Source organism: Canis lupus, chromosome 16 (genome assembly GCF_048164855.1).
Source record: "Canis lupus baileyi chromosome 16, mCanLup2.hap1, whole genome shotgun sequence".
Lineage (NCBI taxonomy): Eukaryota > Metazoa > Chordata > Mammalia > Carnivora > Canidae > Canis > Canis lupus.
This window is the reverse complement of record NC_132853.1, coordinates 25,101,187-25,118,678: the sequence shown is the minus strand read 5'-3', so window position 1 is coordinate 25,118,678 and position 17,492 is coordinate 25,101,187. Positions and strand designations below refer to the sequence as shown.

Genomic DNA, 17,492 nt, shown 5'->3' with positions numbered 1-17,492 from the left:
TCTAGATTGCCTAATATATTGACATATAGCTGCTCATAATATGTTTTTTTTTTTAAAGATTTTATTTATTTATTTATTCATAGAGACACACAGAGAGAGAAAGAGGCAGAGACACAGGCAGAGGGAGAAGCAGGCTCTATGCAGGGAGCCTGACGTGGGACTCGATCCAGGGTCTCCAGGATCATGCCCTGGGCTGCAGGCGGCGCTAAACCGCTGCACCACCGGGGCTGCCCTCATAATATGTTTTTAAAATTGTTTGTATTTCCTTGGTATTGGTTGTGATCTCTCCTTTTTCATTCGTGATTTTATTAGAATCTTTTCTCTTTTGTTTTTAATAAGGCTGGCTAATGGTTTATCTATCTTATTAATTCTTCCAAAGAACCAACTCCTGGTTTTGTTGATCTGTTCTACAGTTCTTCTGGTCTCTATTTCAAGATTCGAGTTCTGCTCAAATCTTTATTAACTCTCTTCTTCTGCTTGGTGTAGGTTTTATTTGCTGTTCTTTCTCCAGTTCCTTTAGGTGCAAGGTTAGGTTGTGTAATTGAGTTTTTTCCAATTTTTTGAGGATTGTTTGTATTGCGATGTATTTCCCTCTCAGGACCGTTTTTGCTGTATCCCAAAGATTTTGAACAGTTGTGTCTTCATTCTCATTGGATCTTCTAATTCTTCTCTAATTTCCTGGTTGACCCTTTCATCTTTTAGCAGGATGCTCTTTAACCTCCATGTGTTTGAATTTCTTCCAAATTTCTTCTTTTGATTGAGTTCAAGTTTCAAAGCATTATGGTCTGAAACTATGCAGGGGACAATCCCAATCTTTTGGTATCAGTTAAGACCTGAATTGTGACCCAGTATGTGGCCTATTCGGGAGAAAGTTCCATGTGCACTTGAAAAGAATGTGTATTCAGTTGCTTTTGGATGTAAAGTTCTGTAAATATCTGTGAAATCCATCTGGTCCAGTGCATCATTTAAAGCTCTTGTTTCTTTGGAGATGTTGTGCTTAGAAGTTCTGTCATTTGCAGAAAGCACTGTGTTGAAGTCTCCCAGTATTAGTGTATTATTAATTGATATACTTGGCAGCTCCCACATTAGGGGCATAAATATCCATGATTGTTAGGTCCTCTTGTTGGATAGATCCTTTAAGTATGATATAGTGTCCCTCTTCATCTCTTACTACAGTCTTTGGGGTAAACTTTAATTTATCTGATCTGAGGATTGCTACCCCACTTTCTTTTGAGGACCATTTGTTGTTTTTTGTTTTTGTTTTTGTTTTTTTTTTTAATTTTTATTTATTTATGATAGTCACACAGAGAGAGAGGGGCAGAGACACAGGCAGAGGGAGAAGCAGGCTCCATGCACCGGGAGCCCGACTTGGGACTTGATCCCGGGTCTCCAGGATCGCACCCTGGGCCAAAGGCAGGCGCTAAACTGCTGCGCCACCCAGGGATCCCTTGAGGACCATTTGAATGGTAACTGGTTCTCCAACCTTTCATTCTCAGGCTGGAGGTGTCCTTAGGTCTAAAATGAGTCTCTTGTAGACAGCAAATAGATGGGTCTTGCTTTTTTATCCAGTCTGGAACCCAGCGTCTTTTGATGGGATCATTAAGCCCATTCACCTTCAGAGTTACTATTGAAAGATATGAATTTAGTGTCATCATAATACCTATTCAGTCCCTGTTTTTGTGAATTATTTCTTTGGGCATCTTCTTTCTTTTACAGAGACCCTCTTAATATTTCTTGCAAAGCCAGTTTGGTGGTCACATATTCTTTCAGTTTCTGCCTATCTTGGAAGCTCTTTATCTCTCCTTCTATTCTGAATGAGAGCCTTGCTGGATAGAGTATTCTTAGCTGCATGTTCTTCTCATTTAGGACCCTGAATATATCCTGCCAGCCCTTTCTGGCCTGCCAGGTGTCTGTGGAGAGGTCTGCTGTTAATCTAATATTTTTCCCCATATAAATTAGGGATCTCTTGTCTCTTGCTGCTTTAAGGATTTTCTCTTTATCTTTGGAATTTTCAAGTTTCACTATTAAATGTCAAGGTGTTGAATGGTTTTTATTGATTTTGAGGGGGGTGGGATCTCCCTATCTCCTGGATCTGATGCCTGTTTCCCTCCCCAAATTAGGGAAGTTCTCAGCTATGATTTGTTCTAATATGCTTTCTGGTCCTCTGTCCCTTTCAGCGTCCTCTGGAACCCCAGTTAAACGTATATTTTTCCTTCTGATACTGTCATTTATATCCCTTAACTTTTCCTTATGGTCTTTTAATTGTTTTTTCTCTTTTTTCCTTAGCTTCCTTCCTTGCCATCAACTTGTCTTCTGTGTCACTCACTCTTTCTTCTACCTCATTAATCCTCATCGTTAGGACCTCCAGTTTGGTTTTTTTTTGTTTGTTTCTTTTTTTTTTTTTTTTTAATTTTTTTTTAATCTTATTTATGATAGAGAGAGAGAGAGAGAGGCAGAGACACAGGCAGAGGGAGAAGCAGGCTCCATGCACCGGCAGCCTGACGTGGGATTCGATCCTGGGTCTCCAGGATCGTGCCCTGGGCCAAAGGCAGGCGCCAAACCGCTGCACCACCCAGGGATCCAAGGACCTCCAGTTTGGATTGCATCTCATTTAATTGATTTTTAATTTTGGCTTGATTAGTTCTAAATTCTGTAGTCATGAAGTCTCTTGAATCATTTATGCTTTTTTCCAGAGCCACCAGTAGCTTTATAATTGTGGTTCTGAACTGGCTTTCTGACACCAAATTGTAATCCAAATTCTGTAATTCTGTGGCAGAGTACTGTTTTTGATTCTTTCTTTTGTGGTGAGTTCTTTCTAGTAATTTTGCTCAGTGCAGAGTGGCTAAAAACGAGTTGTACTTGTTAGAAGTGCAGACTCTTCTCTCTGTTGCGTTCCAGCTGATCTCTCTTTAAGTCTCAGGTCGAATTTGTAGGTCTTCAGGATGATTTGAAGGTTGTCTAGTAAGTTGGTGGGGACAGGTGACTTGGGGATCCTACACCTCCGCCATCTTGCTCCGCCGCCCCCCACCCCAGGAATTTGTAGTATGTTTTAAGGTTTTTTTTTTTTTTTCAAACTGGAAATGAAAGGGAAATTTTAGAAATAACATAAAACCTAGAAGAAAACATAAACCTAGAAGAAATTAAATTCTAGGTTACCACTTACTATTAAATGTCAGGTAAGATTTCTTTTTTCCCTGAAAATGAATTGTTAGTAAGTTGCCTTACAAAGCCCCTCATGTAATGTGATGTTCTTTCAAGTGTATCATTTTTAACAACAAACTATTTGGGAAAGAAATGTTAGCCTGAAAACTCAGCCAGTGCCAATGTCAGGAAGTTCAGAGACCACCTGGCCTAATTTTCATTTTGAGGAAGTAATTTAATTTAATACATTCACGATTATATTTCCATTAACTGCCTTCTTAAAGTTTATTTGTTTTTAGTAACCTTTATACCCAATGTGGGGCTCAAACTCACAACCCCAAGATCAACTGAGATCGAGAGTCTCATGCTTACCCAACTGAGCCAGCCAGGTACTCTTTCATTGCCTTTTTAAATACTACTTTAAAAAATGATACAGGGATCCCTGGGTGGCGCAGCGGTTTGGCGCCTGCCTTTGGCCCAGGGCGTGATCCCGGAGACCCGGGATCGAATCCCACATCGGGCTTCCGGTGCATGGAGCCTGCTTCTCCCTCTGCCTGTGTCTCTGCCTCCCTCTCTCTCTCTCTGTAACTATCATAAATAAATAAAAAAAAAAAATTAAAAAAAAATATTTATAAAAAAAAGATCTATTTAAAAAATGATACAGTGAGTTTGGTCAGGGAGATTGTGGCTATCTACTTGCCTTAGGTGGATCAGAAAAGCCCAGCAATTTTAATGCTTTGCAAATGGTTATGGTGTCTTTGGATAAAATTTCTGGCAACATCATATCAGACTCAAAAGTGCTGATTTTCAAACAGTAAAAACATTTTACTCTGAAATACTGTTAGATGACTCAAAAACTAGTTATGGTGATGACAAAGGTAAATGTTTTAAGATGTATGTGGATAGTTTGGATAAAATTATTTCATAAATTGCAAAGAGAAAAAGCAATTTTTAAAAATCTAATTTAGATTTTAGATAGGTATATATAACATAAAGATGATTTAAATATTATAGGTTTAAAAATGCTATCCTATATATCCCTACAACTTGATATATTCAAGTTAGGGGAAAAAAAACTTTTTGTATAGAAAATGGAGGCTCTTGTTATTATATTCAGGTTGTTTTATATTGGGTATATGTGATAGCATATTTTAAAAATCAAATTTGAGAAAATGTAGTGGTACAAGGTGTTACAAAGGTCTCATCTGGGAAGCCTAAGTGGTTCAGCGGTTTAGTGTCTACCTTCAGCTCAGGTTGTGATCCTGGGGTCCTGGGATTGAGTCCTGCCTCGGGCTTCCCACAAGGAGCCTGCTTCTCCCTCTACCTGTATCTCTGTCTGTCTCTCTCTCTCTCTGTATGTCTCTCATGAATAAATAATTAAAATCTTTCAAGAAAAAAAAAAAAGGTCTCGGTAAGCGAAGTAGGACTGGCTATTATTATTTAATGTTCAAACATTACTGATCCTAGGGGTGGATATATAACAACTTATATAATAGACATTTTAAATTAGGTAGTAGGAGTATGGTTAAGATAAGAAAGTTGTCCAAGCTAGATAAAAACAAAGAGAATAGAGGAAATAACTAAGTATGGTAAATGAAAAAAAGCTAATGACAAAAATAATACGAAAAGCTTAAAACCCAAATATAACTATCATCACAATACATGTAAATAGTCTCAATTGCTCTATGTAAAGGAGGCAACTATCAAAAGGGTTAAAAAATTAAATTTAGCTATATATTGTTAAAACACCCTTTAAACAGTATTAACAATAAAGCAAAATTTAGGATAAAAACCATTAGTTGATACAAAAGGGATATTGTCAATAAAATGTATAGTCCACCAAAAGCTTATAAACTCCATGTATAGCAAATAAGATAGCAGCCATCTATATAAGCAGTATACCCTAGAAATGCAAAGAATTTGATAAAAAGATAATTAGTACGATGTTGAATGCCCCAGTGTAGGTTAATTCGGAATTCATATAGGTTATCAAGGAACTAAATTTTTTCTGTATGTCTGCTTCTCTATCCTCAGTGCTGGTTTTGACTTTGGCCAGCTCCCAAGTGGTTGTAAGAATGCTGTCATGTTTTGAAATACCACATGCAGTTTTCATATTGTCCAGCACAGGAAAGACTTCCTTTCCAAGTACCATATTTTATCTTTAATGACAGGGAACCTTTCTCAGGAACCACCCAACCAGCCTGTCTTGGAGTCTCATTAGCCAGAGCTAGTTCATTTGGTGACCTCCGAATCAATCACTGGCAAGCAGAATAGGACCACTACACTGTGATTGGCTGATTTATTCTTGAGTCCTATGAAAAAGGTCAATGCCTAAACAAAATCAGACTTCTGCCAACAAGCATGAGGTGGGGAAAAAGACTGTTCGGGAGCCAGCCATGTCTGCAACATTTCACAGTCTGCGCTCACACTTAAAATCACACCAGACTAACCAAAAAAAAAAAAAAAAAAAAGTCCAGGCATCACTACTACCTTCCAGAACTCTATGAATACAGATGTAAAAATTCTCAACAAAGGACTCCTGGGTGGCTCACGGTGTGAACCCCAGTCCCAGGATTGAGTACCTTATCAGGCTCCCTATGGGGAGACTGCTTCTCCCTCTGCCTGTCTCTGCCTCTCTGTGTGTCTCTCATGAATAAGTAAGGAAAATCTTAAAAAAAATTTTTTTTCTCATCAAAATACTAGCAAATTAAGCCAGTAGCATATAAGATTATACTCTATAACTAATTGGGATTTATTCCAGGAATGCAATGATGGTTAACATAAGAAAGTCGATGAAGTAATATGCCACATTAAAAGAAAGAAGGAAAAAAAACACAACCCTCTCAATAGACACAAAAGACATTTGACAAAACCCAACACCTTTTCTTTTTTCTTTTTTCTTTTTTTTTTTAAAGATTTTATTTATTTACTCATGAGAGACACAGAGAGAGGGTCACAGACACAGGCAGAGGGAGAAGCAGGCTCCATGCAGGGAGCCTGATGTGGGATTCGATCCCGGGTCTCCAGGATCACGCCCTGGGGGCGCTAAACCACTGAGCCACCCGGGCTGCCCCCAACACCTTTTCATAATAGAACATTCAGAAAACTGGGAACAGAAGAGTTCTTGAACATGAAAGCATTTATGAAGAACACACAGCTGACATAGTGAGTGGTGAAAGACTGAAAGCTTTGCCCCTAAGATAAAAAACAAGACCAAGGATGCCTGCTTTTAGTACTCTTATTCCACATTGCCTTGAAAGTTCTAACTAAGGGAATGAGACAAGAAAAAGGAAAAAAGGCATCCATATTGGAAATAGAGAAGTAAAACCTTCTCTGTTCACAGGACAGTTGGATTTCATCAAAATAAAAAAACTACATGCATGTTATTATCAAAAAAGTGGAGTTGGGGAATTGAAAATATTTGTAGATCATATATCAGTTAATGGTCTAGTATCCAGAATGTATCAAGAACTACAGCTCTACAACAACAAACAACCCAATTAAAAAATGAGTAAAGGACTGGAGTACATATTTGTCCAGGGAAGAGATATAAAACAGGCAATAAGCACATGAAGAGATGTTCCAGGATCATTTTTCAATAGGGAAATGCAAATCAAACATGAAATACCACTTTACACATACCAGGATGGCTGTAATTAAAGAAAAAAAAAAAAACGTGAAGTGTTACCAAGAATGTGGAGGGATTAGGATCCTTGCTAATGGGAGTGTAAAATGGTACAGCTGGAGTAAAGGGAGAATGGAAAGCAATTGCTTGTTACAGAGTTTTCTTTTTGGAGTGCTGGAAAAGTTTTGGAAATACATGGTGGTGATGGTTCAGTGACATTGTAAATAAAATGGCACTGAATTGTATACTTCAAATGGTTAGTACGGCAGATTTCGTGTTATGTATTTCACAACAGTTTTTATTATTTAACCCTCTCCTTTCAGTCTATCTTTATTTCCAAAATTTTTTTTTAAAGATTTATATATTTATTCATGAGAAACACACACACACAGAGAGAGGCAGAGACATAGTCAGAGGGAGAAGCAGGCTATAGGCAGGATCCCAATGTGAGACTCAGTCCCGGATTCCGGGGTCACAACCTGAACTGAAGGCAGCCACCCAACTGTTGAGCCACCCAGGCATCCCTATTTCCAAAATTCTTAAGTAGGTCTTAGAAAAATATTCTTATAAGCAGGAGAAAGATTATTTTCCTTCACATTCACCTTTTTTTTTTTTCACATTCACCTTTAACATATTTATTTTTGTTGTGTTTAATGAGGATCTAGCTAGTCCTCTTGCTTAGTCTTATAATGAATATAGTCATAAACCAATGGCTTCCAAACTTGTAGGGGTGTCTGACTGACTTAGTAGAGCATGCAATTCTTGATCTCAGGGTTGTAAGTTTGAGCCCCACATTGGGTGAAGAGATTACTTTTAAAAATCTTTTTTTTAATTTATTTATTCATGAGAGAGAGAGAGAGAGGCAGAGAGAGAGAGGCAGAGACACAAGCAGAGGGAGAAGCAGGCTCCATGCAGGGAGCCCGACATGGGACTCGATCCTGGGTCCCCAGGATCACACCCTGGGCTGAAGGCAGCGCCAAACCGCTGAGCCACCCAGGCTGCCCTACTTAAAAAAATATATTTGCCTTCAAAAAAATGAGTAGTTTAACCAGTTAAATAGTGATTGCTTTTGACAATAGCTCTTGATCAAGTAGATGTGATTGTATTTTCTCATAAAAATAACACTGTGGGAAGGAGGGTATAGGAGAAATCTGTACCTTCAGCTCTGTTTTACTGTGAACCCAAAACTGCTCTTTAAAAAAAAAAAAAAAAAAAAAAAAAAGATTTATTTGAGGGGATCCCTGGGTGGCTCAGTGGTTTAGTGCCTGCCTTCGGCCCAGGATGTGATCCTGGAGTCTCGGAATCGATTCCCGTGTCGGGCTCCCTGCATGGAGCCTGCTTCTCCCTCTGCCTGTGTCTCTCTCTCTCTCTCTCTCTCTCTCTCTCTCTCTCTCTCTGTGTCTCTCATGAATAAATAAGTAAAATCTTTAAAAAAAAAAAAAAAGGATTTATTTGAGAAGGAAAGTATGAGCAGTGGACAGAGTAGGAAGCAGAGGGGCAGACTCCCCACTGAGCAGGGAGATCAACAGGGCTCAATCCCAAGACCCTGAGATCATGACCTGAGCCGAAGTCAGACACTTAACTGACTTAACCACCCAAGTATCCCTAAAACTACTCTTAAAAATAAAATATTTTCTAAAGATACTAAAATACTATACTTAAATTGAAGAAACCCATTTGGAGAACCTTGAGAACCTGCCTTTTCATTAGGCTGAGTTTTAAGGCAAAATTAGATCCTCAGTTGGACCAAAAGTTTCTTGGATCCTTCATCCTGTTCCATGTCAGCCCAGATGGGTGTACAGACCCTGAAGAGTCTCCATATGTTTAATTTGCCCTTTTGTTTCAATAGACAACCAGCAGGGACTGGAGAAAATATCAAGCTGTGCTTCTCTGGCTTAAAATACTTAGTTTGCTATTCCATCATATGCCAATTATTAAATAATTTCTAGAAATCGTTTTTTAGAAGGAGTATCTCCAGTGAATGTTGTTAGAAATGCAATTCTTAGTATTGTAGAAATGAGAAGTGAATACTGTGCTTTTCATTCTGTAAATTTACAATCTATGCTTGAGTTTAACCTTTTCCTATTGAACCATTTGGATAATTATCAACTCATCTCTGATACCTATCCTTTTTTCTTAAGGTCTTTTTTCATCTGGACTTTTGTAATACCTTCTGTCCTGATTCCCTTGCTTCCACTCTTGGCTTTATTATAATCCATTTTCTTTTTCTTTCCTTCTCTTTCTTTTTAAGATATTTGTTTGTTTGAGAGAAAGAGAGAGCTCCAGCAAGAGAGAGAACACAAGCAGTAGGAGGGGCAGAGGCAGAAGCAGGAAGCCCAATTCAGAGCTCCATCCGAGGACTCTGGGATCATGACCTGAGTTGAAGGCAGCCGATTAACCAGCTGCGCCACCCAGGCACCCCTATAATCCATTTTCCACACTGTAGCCAGAGCAATCCTTCTAGAGTTACACTGTTCAGTATTGTAGTCATTATCCATATATGACTATTTAAATTAATTACAGTTAGAAATTAAAAATTAAAAAAAAAAGAAATTAAAAATCAGTCCTTAGTCACACTAGGCACATTTGAGATACTCAGTAGTCACTTGTGGTTACTGGCTCTACCAGATTGAGCAGAGCATATCAAGAACATTTTTAGGAAATTCTATTAGATAGCATTGTTCTAGAGGATAAATGAAATCACATCTCACTATTACAACCAAAGTTTCTTACCCTGACAAGGCCCTATAAAATCTTTCTAATCTCTGCCTTTTTATCTCTTTTTATATAACCCTTTATTCATAATACCTCAGACAGGTTGGTCTTCTGTCAGTTCTTTGGTTAATGCCAGAATTTTTTTCCCTTTCTCAGAGCTTTGCATTTGTTATTCCTTCTATTTGAACATTTTTTAAAAGATTTATTTCTTTTAGAGAGAGGGGGCCAGATGGAGAGGGAAAGAGGGAATCCCAAGCAGACTCCCCTCTGAGCATGGAGCCCGACATGGGGCTTGATCTCACAACTTGAGCTGAAATCAAGAGTGTGATGCTCCATCAGCTAAGCTACCCAAGTGCCCCAGTTATTCCTTCTGTTTGAAACATGCTTCTTCCCACACCTTTACATGATTGCTTCTTCATCATTTAGGCATCAACTCAAATTTACCTTCTCAAGAGAATTATTCCCTGTCTATCCTGAAAACCTCCTTTTAAGAAGTTCCTGGTCAGGTGGCCTGGGTGGCTCACACTCTCTTTCTCAAATAAATAAATGGTTTTTTTTTTTTTGTTTTTTGTTTTTTTTAAAGGAGTTCTTGATCATTGGGGCACCTGAGTGGGTCAGTTGGTTGGGCATCCAACTCTTAATTTCAGTCAGGTGGTGGGATCAAGCCCTGAGTCAAGTTCCATGCTCAGCATGGAGTCTGCTTGAGTTTCTCTCCCTCCTCTCCTTCTTTCCACTCTTGAGTGCACATGCACGCCCTCTCTCAAATAAATGGATAAATCTTAAAAAAAAAAAAATCCTGATTATGGGATGCCTGGCTGGCTCAGTCATGGAGCATGTGACTCTTGATCTCAGATTTGTGAGTTTGAATTTAAGAAATAAAATCTTTTAAAAAAAAGCATCTCCTGATTATAATATCTTATTTTTATAATATTCATAGCATTTTTAAAAGATATTTATTTGTTTGTTTATTTATTTATTTATTTATTTATTTGAGAGAGAGAGAACATGAGCAGAGGGAGGAGAAGCAGATACCCTTACTGAGTAAGGAGCTGGATGGAAGGCTATATCCTAAGACCCCAGGATCATTTCTGAAGAGAGGCTTAACTGACTGAGCTAATAAGCAGATGTGCCAATAGAATTTATGTTTAAAGGGAAGTCTTACTTACTAGTGTGTTTGTCTGTCTGTCCTAACACTCCTTCCCTCTAGAGTGAAGCTTCTTATGGTCTTGTTTACCACTGTATCCCTTTCACCTAAAAAGATGGTATATAATATGGTGGTAAGTCAATAATTGACTGTAAGAGTCTTTCAAAACTTTATTATATGAACTACATATTTCTTTTTCAGGTAATCTTTTACTAGATTTCAGTTTTCTTTCCTACATAATGGATTTCATTGTAACAGATCATTGCAAACTTCTTGGTTATTAGATCACCATTTAGCAATTAAGTGACATTGTCTCTTTTTCTGTACCAGTACACTTCAGCAGGAAAAATTTTCTGTATACCAAAACATTCTTTCTACTTTTATATTTCTGCATAAAAATATAAATCCAATCAACTCACCATTCTAGAGTAGCTTAAAATTACTATATGTATTTCTGCTTTAATTTGGAATTTGGTACTATAAAAGATCCTCCACTCAGAACTTTTCATTAACCTTAGTATATTATTTTGCTTGAGAGTGTTTTATTCTTTTCTAAAAGCAGATAACTATATGGTGAGTGTTGCAAGGATGCACATTGGCATTAAATAATATCTCCTAACCTTGGGATGCCCGGGTGGCTCAGCAGTTGGGCATCCCTGCCTTCGGCTCAGAGTGTGATCCTGGGTCTGGGGATCGAGTCCCTCATAGGGCTCCCCATGAGGAGCCTGCTTCTCTCTCTGCCTATGTGTCTCTACCTCTCTCTGTGTGTCTCTCATGAATAAATAAATAAAATATTAAAATCTCCTACCTCATTGAATATGTTGATTCATTTGAAGTTCTTCCATGTTTTCCCTGACTGTACAAAGAAATCATAGAGGTTAGAAGATTGTTAGATGTTTCTCATCCTGGGTCATTGATCTGTTAAAGTTTTTGGTATAGATAGAAAAAAAAAATTTTTTTTAAATAACTGTTTTTTTATATTCCTGAAGAATGCTTCCCAGATTCTCCATACTTGGTTTCTTTTAAATGATTTTTATGCCCTTTTGCCTCTCTGGGATGAGCATTTTCAGACAGTTGTATTGGCCTGATATGTGCACATAATGCATAATAATAGATCATAAATATATGTCTGGTCCTCCCAGTTCTTACATCGTCTATATAGATATATAGGTATCGTAGTCTGATCTAATGCATTTTACTACTCTTGCATTTCATTAGATAATGCACATGGTTTTACAGTTACTCCATATGAAGAACTATATTTTTCCACCATAGAAGATAAAGGTTATAAAAGAAATAGGTGACAATTCTATTTTCAGTGAACTTTTACCCTTACTGGAAAGATAACAAAAAATGAGCTTTTATGAAGCAATATGAGATGAGGCTACTGATCAAGTGTTGCAAAAATATGCTAGAAAAAAGAGGGATCCCTGGGTGGCGCAGCGGTTTGGCGCCTGCCTTTGGCCCAGGGCGCGATCCTGGAGACCCGGGATCGAATCCCACGTCAGGCTCCCAGTGCATGGAGCCTGCTTCTCCCTCTGCCTGTGTCTCTGCCTCTCTCTCTCTCTCTCTGTGTGACTATCATAAATAAATAAAAATTTAAAAAAAAAAGAAAAGAAAAGAAAAAAGAATGGAAAGTAATGGTAGGTAATAGTATTTCATGTTGATTTTAATTTCCTCATTTTCTAAATTTTTTATAATGAGACTGCATTACTTTTGGATTTGGAACAAGAGTTAAGTATTAGATGTAGCACATACTGAGTGTACGATGTATACAAAATATTTAAAGAAAAAGAATCAGTTGGGTGAGATTAATCGTGAGTGGTTTTCTGGGAAGAGCGTATGCTATTAAAGTGCTTTGGTCAGTCTTGGTTTGGGCCAGACTGTTATTTTCCATTGCTGCTTCAGTTTTCACATCCAGTTTCCTTAATCCATTTTTTTTTCCTTAATTCATTTTGGTACTAAGTCATGATCTATAAGAGGACCATGCTGGAATATCAAAAATAAAGGAATGTTATTTCTACTTTTGCAGGTTGCTTCATGTGCGAAATGGAAACTGCAAATATCACTTGGGTGAAGAAACATTTAAGTTAGCTCAGACATACATGGAGAAACTCTCAAAACATGGCCAGCAAGCAAACAAAGCTGCACTGTATGGAGAACTGTGTGCACTACTCTTTGCAAAAAGTCACTATGATGAGGTAAGTGTTTTTGAATTGCATTTCATTGTGATCAGCAAGTAGCTATAAACAAAGGGTAAAATAAAAACAAACATATAAAAAAAAAATTCAGAGCAACCTGATAGTTGCAGGGCATGGTAGACAAAATAGGTAAAGAGTATTAAGAGTCTAAAATGTCCAGTTATAAAATAAGTCCTGGAGATGAAAAGTACAGCATGGGGAATATAGACAATAATATTGTAATAATGTTGTATGGTGAGAGATGGTAACTACACTTATTGTGGCGAGTATAGCATAATATATAAAATTGTCAAATCACTATGTAGTACTCCTGAAACTATTATGACATTGTGTGTTAGGTATACCTCAATTTTTTAAAGAAGAATAAATCGTAACCTTCTATTTGTCTTAATTTTATTTTCACATACTAGGTTTACTTAGAGCAGTATACATTTGTAATGGAATATTTAAAGTGAGACAAAGAGTATTCCACGAGATGTGTTTTAAACATACACGTGTAAAAATGAAGTAAAATAAACTTACACATGTATGATTTATGGCCTTTTTTTTTTAATTTGACCAACTATATCTCTACTTAAATTATTTTGATGGGCATGCTCTATCAAATGAACCTTTAATAAATGCTTTTTTATTGGATGTTTAGCTCTGTGTAAACTCTTATAACTTAAAGGCATTCATTTTATTTTTTAAGATTTTTTTTTTTTAATTCACGAGAGACCCAGAGAGAAAAAAGGCAGAGACACAGGCAGAGAGAGGGTGAAGCAGGCTCCATGTAGGGAGCCCGATGTGGCACTCGATCCCAGGACCCCAGGACCATGCCCTGGGCCAAAGGCAGGTATTAAACCACTGAGCCACCCAGGCGTCCCTAAGATTTTGTTTATTAGAGAGCATATTAAAGAGAGAGCGCGCATGAGCAGAGGAAGGGGCAGAGGGAGAAGCACACTCCCTGCTGAGCCTGATACAGGGCTTGGTACTGAGGCGCTGGGATCATGACCTGAGCGAAGGCAGACCCTTAACTGACTGATACACCCAGGCACCCCAGAGGCATTCATTTTAATGGGAAGCTAGATTTTATTTGTCCTTTTTTTGCATTGTTTTGCTCCTTCTTCTGCCTTATAAGATGGCTTCCCTCCTGTCTTTATGCTATCAAATTAATGCTTCAGTGCTGATGAATATATAGTTGAAAAGTGAACTATAAAATCTGCTTAACTCCTATACTTGGTTGTTTTCTCTATGGAAGAATATCATAATTATTTTATGTTGCCACATAGCTGTCATTTAGGTTTCATATTTTATAATTATCCCTATCAATTTTTGCCCCATTAATATTCCATATTTAAAGGAAAATTACAATTAGAGGTAAAACTAGAAAATTCTATGTCTGCAAAGTGATATTGTGCAATGCTGATGCTAGGATCTTTCTTATTCATAGAAGAAGGCATCAAATCTACATGTAAAAATCTAAAACCCTTATCAACAGGCCTACAATTTCTTAGGGGGGGTGTTATGTATGTTCTTCTGGTTATTTTTGTTGATGAATTCCTACATCTGCTGGATTAGTACTGATGATGGATTGTTTTGCTGCCCCTTGTGTGCAGTGATTGTTCCATAGCTTATCAACCCAAATATAGAATTTGGTCTCTCTCTCTCTGTAATTTTCACATGCCAAGAACAAAGAACCCCATTCACAGAAGGCCTTTATGTGGATAGCTGACTTTACTGGAAATGAGAGTGAGATATACAATAGTTTGAGTATTAGAAATGCCTACCTTAAAAGTAATTCAAGTGCTCAACCATCTTTATATATCTCTGCATAGGAACTCTTGTTTTTTGTTTTTTTTTTAGAGTAAGCTCTGCACTCAGTGTGGGACTTGAACTCATGACCCCAAGATCAAGAGTTGCATGCTCTACTGACTGAGCCAACCAGGCGCCCCAGATAATTTATTTTAAATCTAGATGTTTGGGGATCCCTGGGTGGCGCAGCGGTTTGGCGCCTGCCTTTGGCCCAGGGCGCGATTCTGGAGACCCGGGATCGAATCCCACATCGGGCTCCCAGTGCATGGAGCCTGCTTCTCCCTCTGCCTGTGTCTCTGCCTCTCTCTCTCTCTCTCTCTGTGACTATCATAAATAAATAAAAAAAATTTAAAAAAAATAAAATTCTAAAAAAAATTAAAATAAATAAATAAATAAATAAATAAATAAATAAATAAATAAATAAATAAATCTAGATGTTTGTCATTGATGGCTCCAGGAAAGTACACAAATATTGAGGCTATAGTTTGATAAATTATCACCATGTTTTGATATTAGCATGGACCAGGCTATGCTGAGGCAATATAAGCTCCAAAATAGCAGTGACGTAGAAAAATAATTTTATTTCTTACTCATGCTACATCCTGTCTTAGGATGCCTGTGGCTCTGCTTAACATTCTGTTTACACTTTGATCAAAATCCCATGTGATGGAGCATCCTCTATCTAGAAATTACCGGCTTCAGAGCAGAGGCAAAAACATCATGAGGAAGTGCCACTTGCTCTTAGAGCTTTTTCCCAGAAAGTGCACTTTTCACTTCTCATATTTTAATTAATTTTTTAATTGACCAAAGAAATCACATGACCACTGTCATCTTTAATGTGTAAGGGAAGTATATCCTTCCCCAAGGAAGTAAATATTTTAAAGCAGTATCACAGTCTACTACAGTTCTAAAGATTTTAACTTACTATTCTGGAACAAAATCTGCTTATTTAGCATCTTAAAAACAAACCAGGTATTTTGGCCTAAATCACATACATTTCATTTTTTACATCAAAATTGATTCTGAATCTTTTAGGTGGAATGGAAGTGAAGGAAGCTTCCAGAGGAAAACTAATGTTTATTTTTTTAATATTTTCTATTTTTCCTCCCCCCCCCACCCCATTCTTTATGATCCTTTTATAATATTGGGAGTTTTTTTTAAAGATTTTATTTATTTATCTATTTCTTTTTTTTTTTTTTAAGATTTTATTTATTCATGAGAGCTACAGGGAGAGAGAGGCAGAGACCTAGGCAGAGGGAGAATCAGCTCCATGTAGGGAGCCCGATGTGGGACTTAGTCCCGGGACTCCAGGATCATGCCCTGAGCTGAAGGCAGACGCTCAACCACTGAGCGACCCAGGTGTCTCTATTTTTTTTTTTTTTTTTTTTTTTGACAGAGCATGCGTACACAAGAGAGAACACAAGCAGGGGGAAGGGTAGAGGGAGAAGCACTCTCCCCATTGAGCAAGGAGCTGAGCTTGATCCCAGGATTCTGGCCTAATGCAGATGCTTAACTAACTGAGCCACCAAAACACCCCTATAATATTGTTTTGTTTCTTTGAAACAGTTCTTGTTATCCAAAGTAATTTGTTCTACTCTTTTTTTTTTTTCCCCCTTCCACTAAGTACTAGGAGAGGAAGAACAACATACTATGTTTTTTTCTCCCAGTAGGTACCTAGGTGCTAGCATATTGCCTGGCACTTAACCTCTCTGCACCTCAGTTTCCCATAATAGTATGCATCCCATAGGACTGTTGTGTTAATTAAATGTGTTAATGCATATAAAGGGCTTGGAACAATAGCTCTCACAAAGTAAGCAGTCAACTAAACAGACAGTTGAGATACAAAATAAATATTACAGTAGGGGAAGAAAGTGCAGGAAGTCAAATATAAGGCTGAAACCTGGAAAATAAGTTCTGTGGGTTTAGTTCAGGAAAGAGGAATATATATATAAGGCAGAGGGAACAGTATATGCAAAGGCTTTCTTTGGATAAGAAAGAATGTGCCTCCTAGGTTTCTTTTGTGTCACTTTATTCAAAGGAGAGTATAACAAACTTAAACTTTCAAGAAAACTGAGTCTCAGAAAATTTTAAGTGTAGATATTTTGTGTGTATCTTTTTTAGGTACTTGAAAGCTTGGAAGAAAGATACATAGTCATTTCATTAAATATTGTCAATTTGATTTATCAGTTTTTGCTCTTTTGTAAATATCTTTTAGGCTTACAAATGGTGCATTGAGGCAATGAAAGAAATCACAGTGGGCTTACCAGTCAAAGTTGTGGTGGATGTTTTAAGACAAGCTTCCAAGGTGAATATAATGTTAAAATTATTAATAAATTATAGGATTTAGCAAGCTTTACATTTGTTGTGTTATTTAACAAGTTAGGTATTGCATGCTTCATGGACTAACAAGGTCTATTTGTTGAGTTTCTGTGGTAAGTTTTAGAAATCTGGTTTCTAAAACTATTTTACATATAGAATTTTATAATTTTCTCATACTCAGAAAACCCTTGAAAAAATAATTTTAATGATTCAGCTCACTGAACTACAGATTGAGGCAGTATTTTGGTGCTATTCTAGTTTGAGTTTGCTTTTGTTTTTCTCAACCATTCCAGCAACCTGAATTCCTCATGCCACAATTGTATGGACTTGATCATTTTTCTCCTAAAGGTTAGCTTAGTTCTAAAGCTTTGATAGTGTTGCAGCCTCACAGTGTCACAACTTCCTGTACTTGACCTGCTGGGTGACACTTGCTTGATATCCCCTTTAATTTCTTCTTATTCTGTAAACAAATGCATTCACTCTTTGAAGCCATTTAGTAATATTTTAAAATTGCTGGCTTGATGTACTTGAGGCTTTAAAGCATTGATGTACT

At 37.4% G+C, this 17,492-nt stretch overlaps 1 protein-coding gene across 1 annotated transcript in view; it reads left to right on the top strand.

The window, feature by feature from the left end:
- APPBP2 (amyloid beta precursor protein binding protein 2) overlaps nucleotides 1-17,492 on the top strand; it is a 70,191-nt gene that overhangs the window by 37,339 nt on the left and 15,360 nt on the right. Inside the window, exons 5-6 of the mRNA XM_072779635.1 lie at nucleotides 12,658-12,826; nucleotides 16,836-16,925. Coding sequence (XP_072635736.1) covers nucleotides 12,658-12,826; nucleotides 16,836-16,925 — 259 coding nt within the window. The remainder of the gene's footprint in view (nucleotides 1-12,657; nucleotides 12,827-16,835; nucleotides 16,926-17,492) is intronic.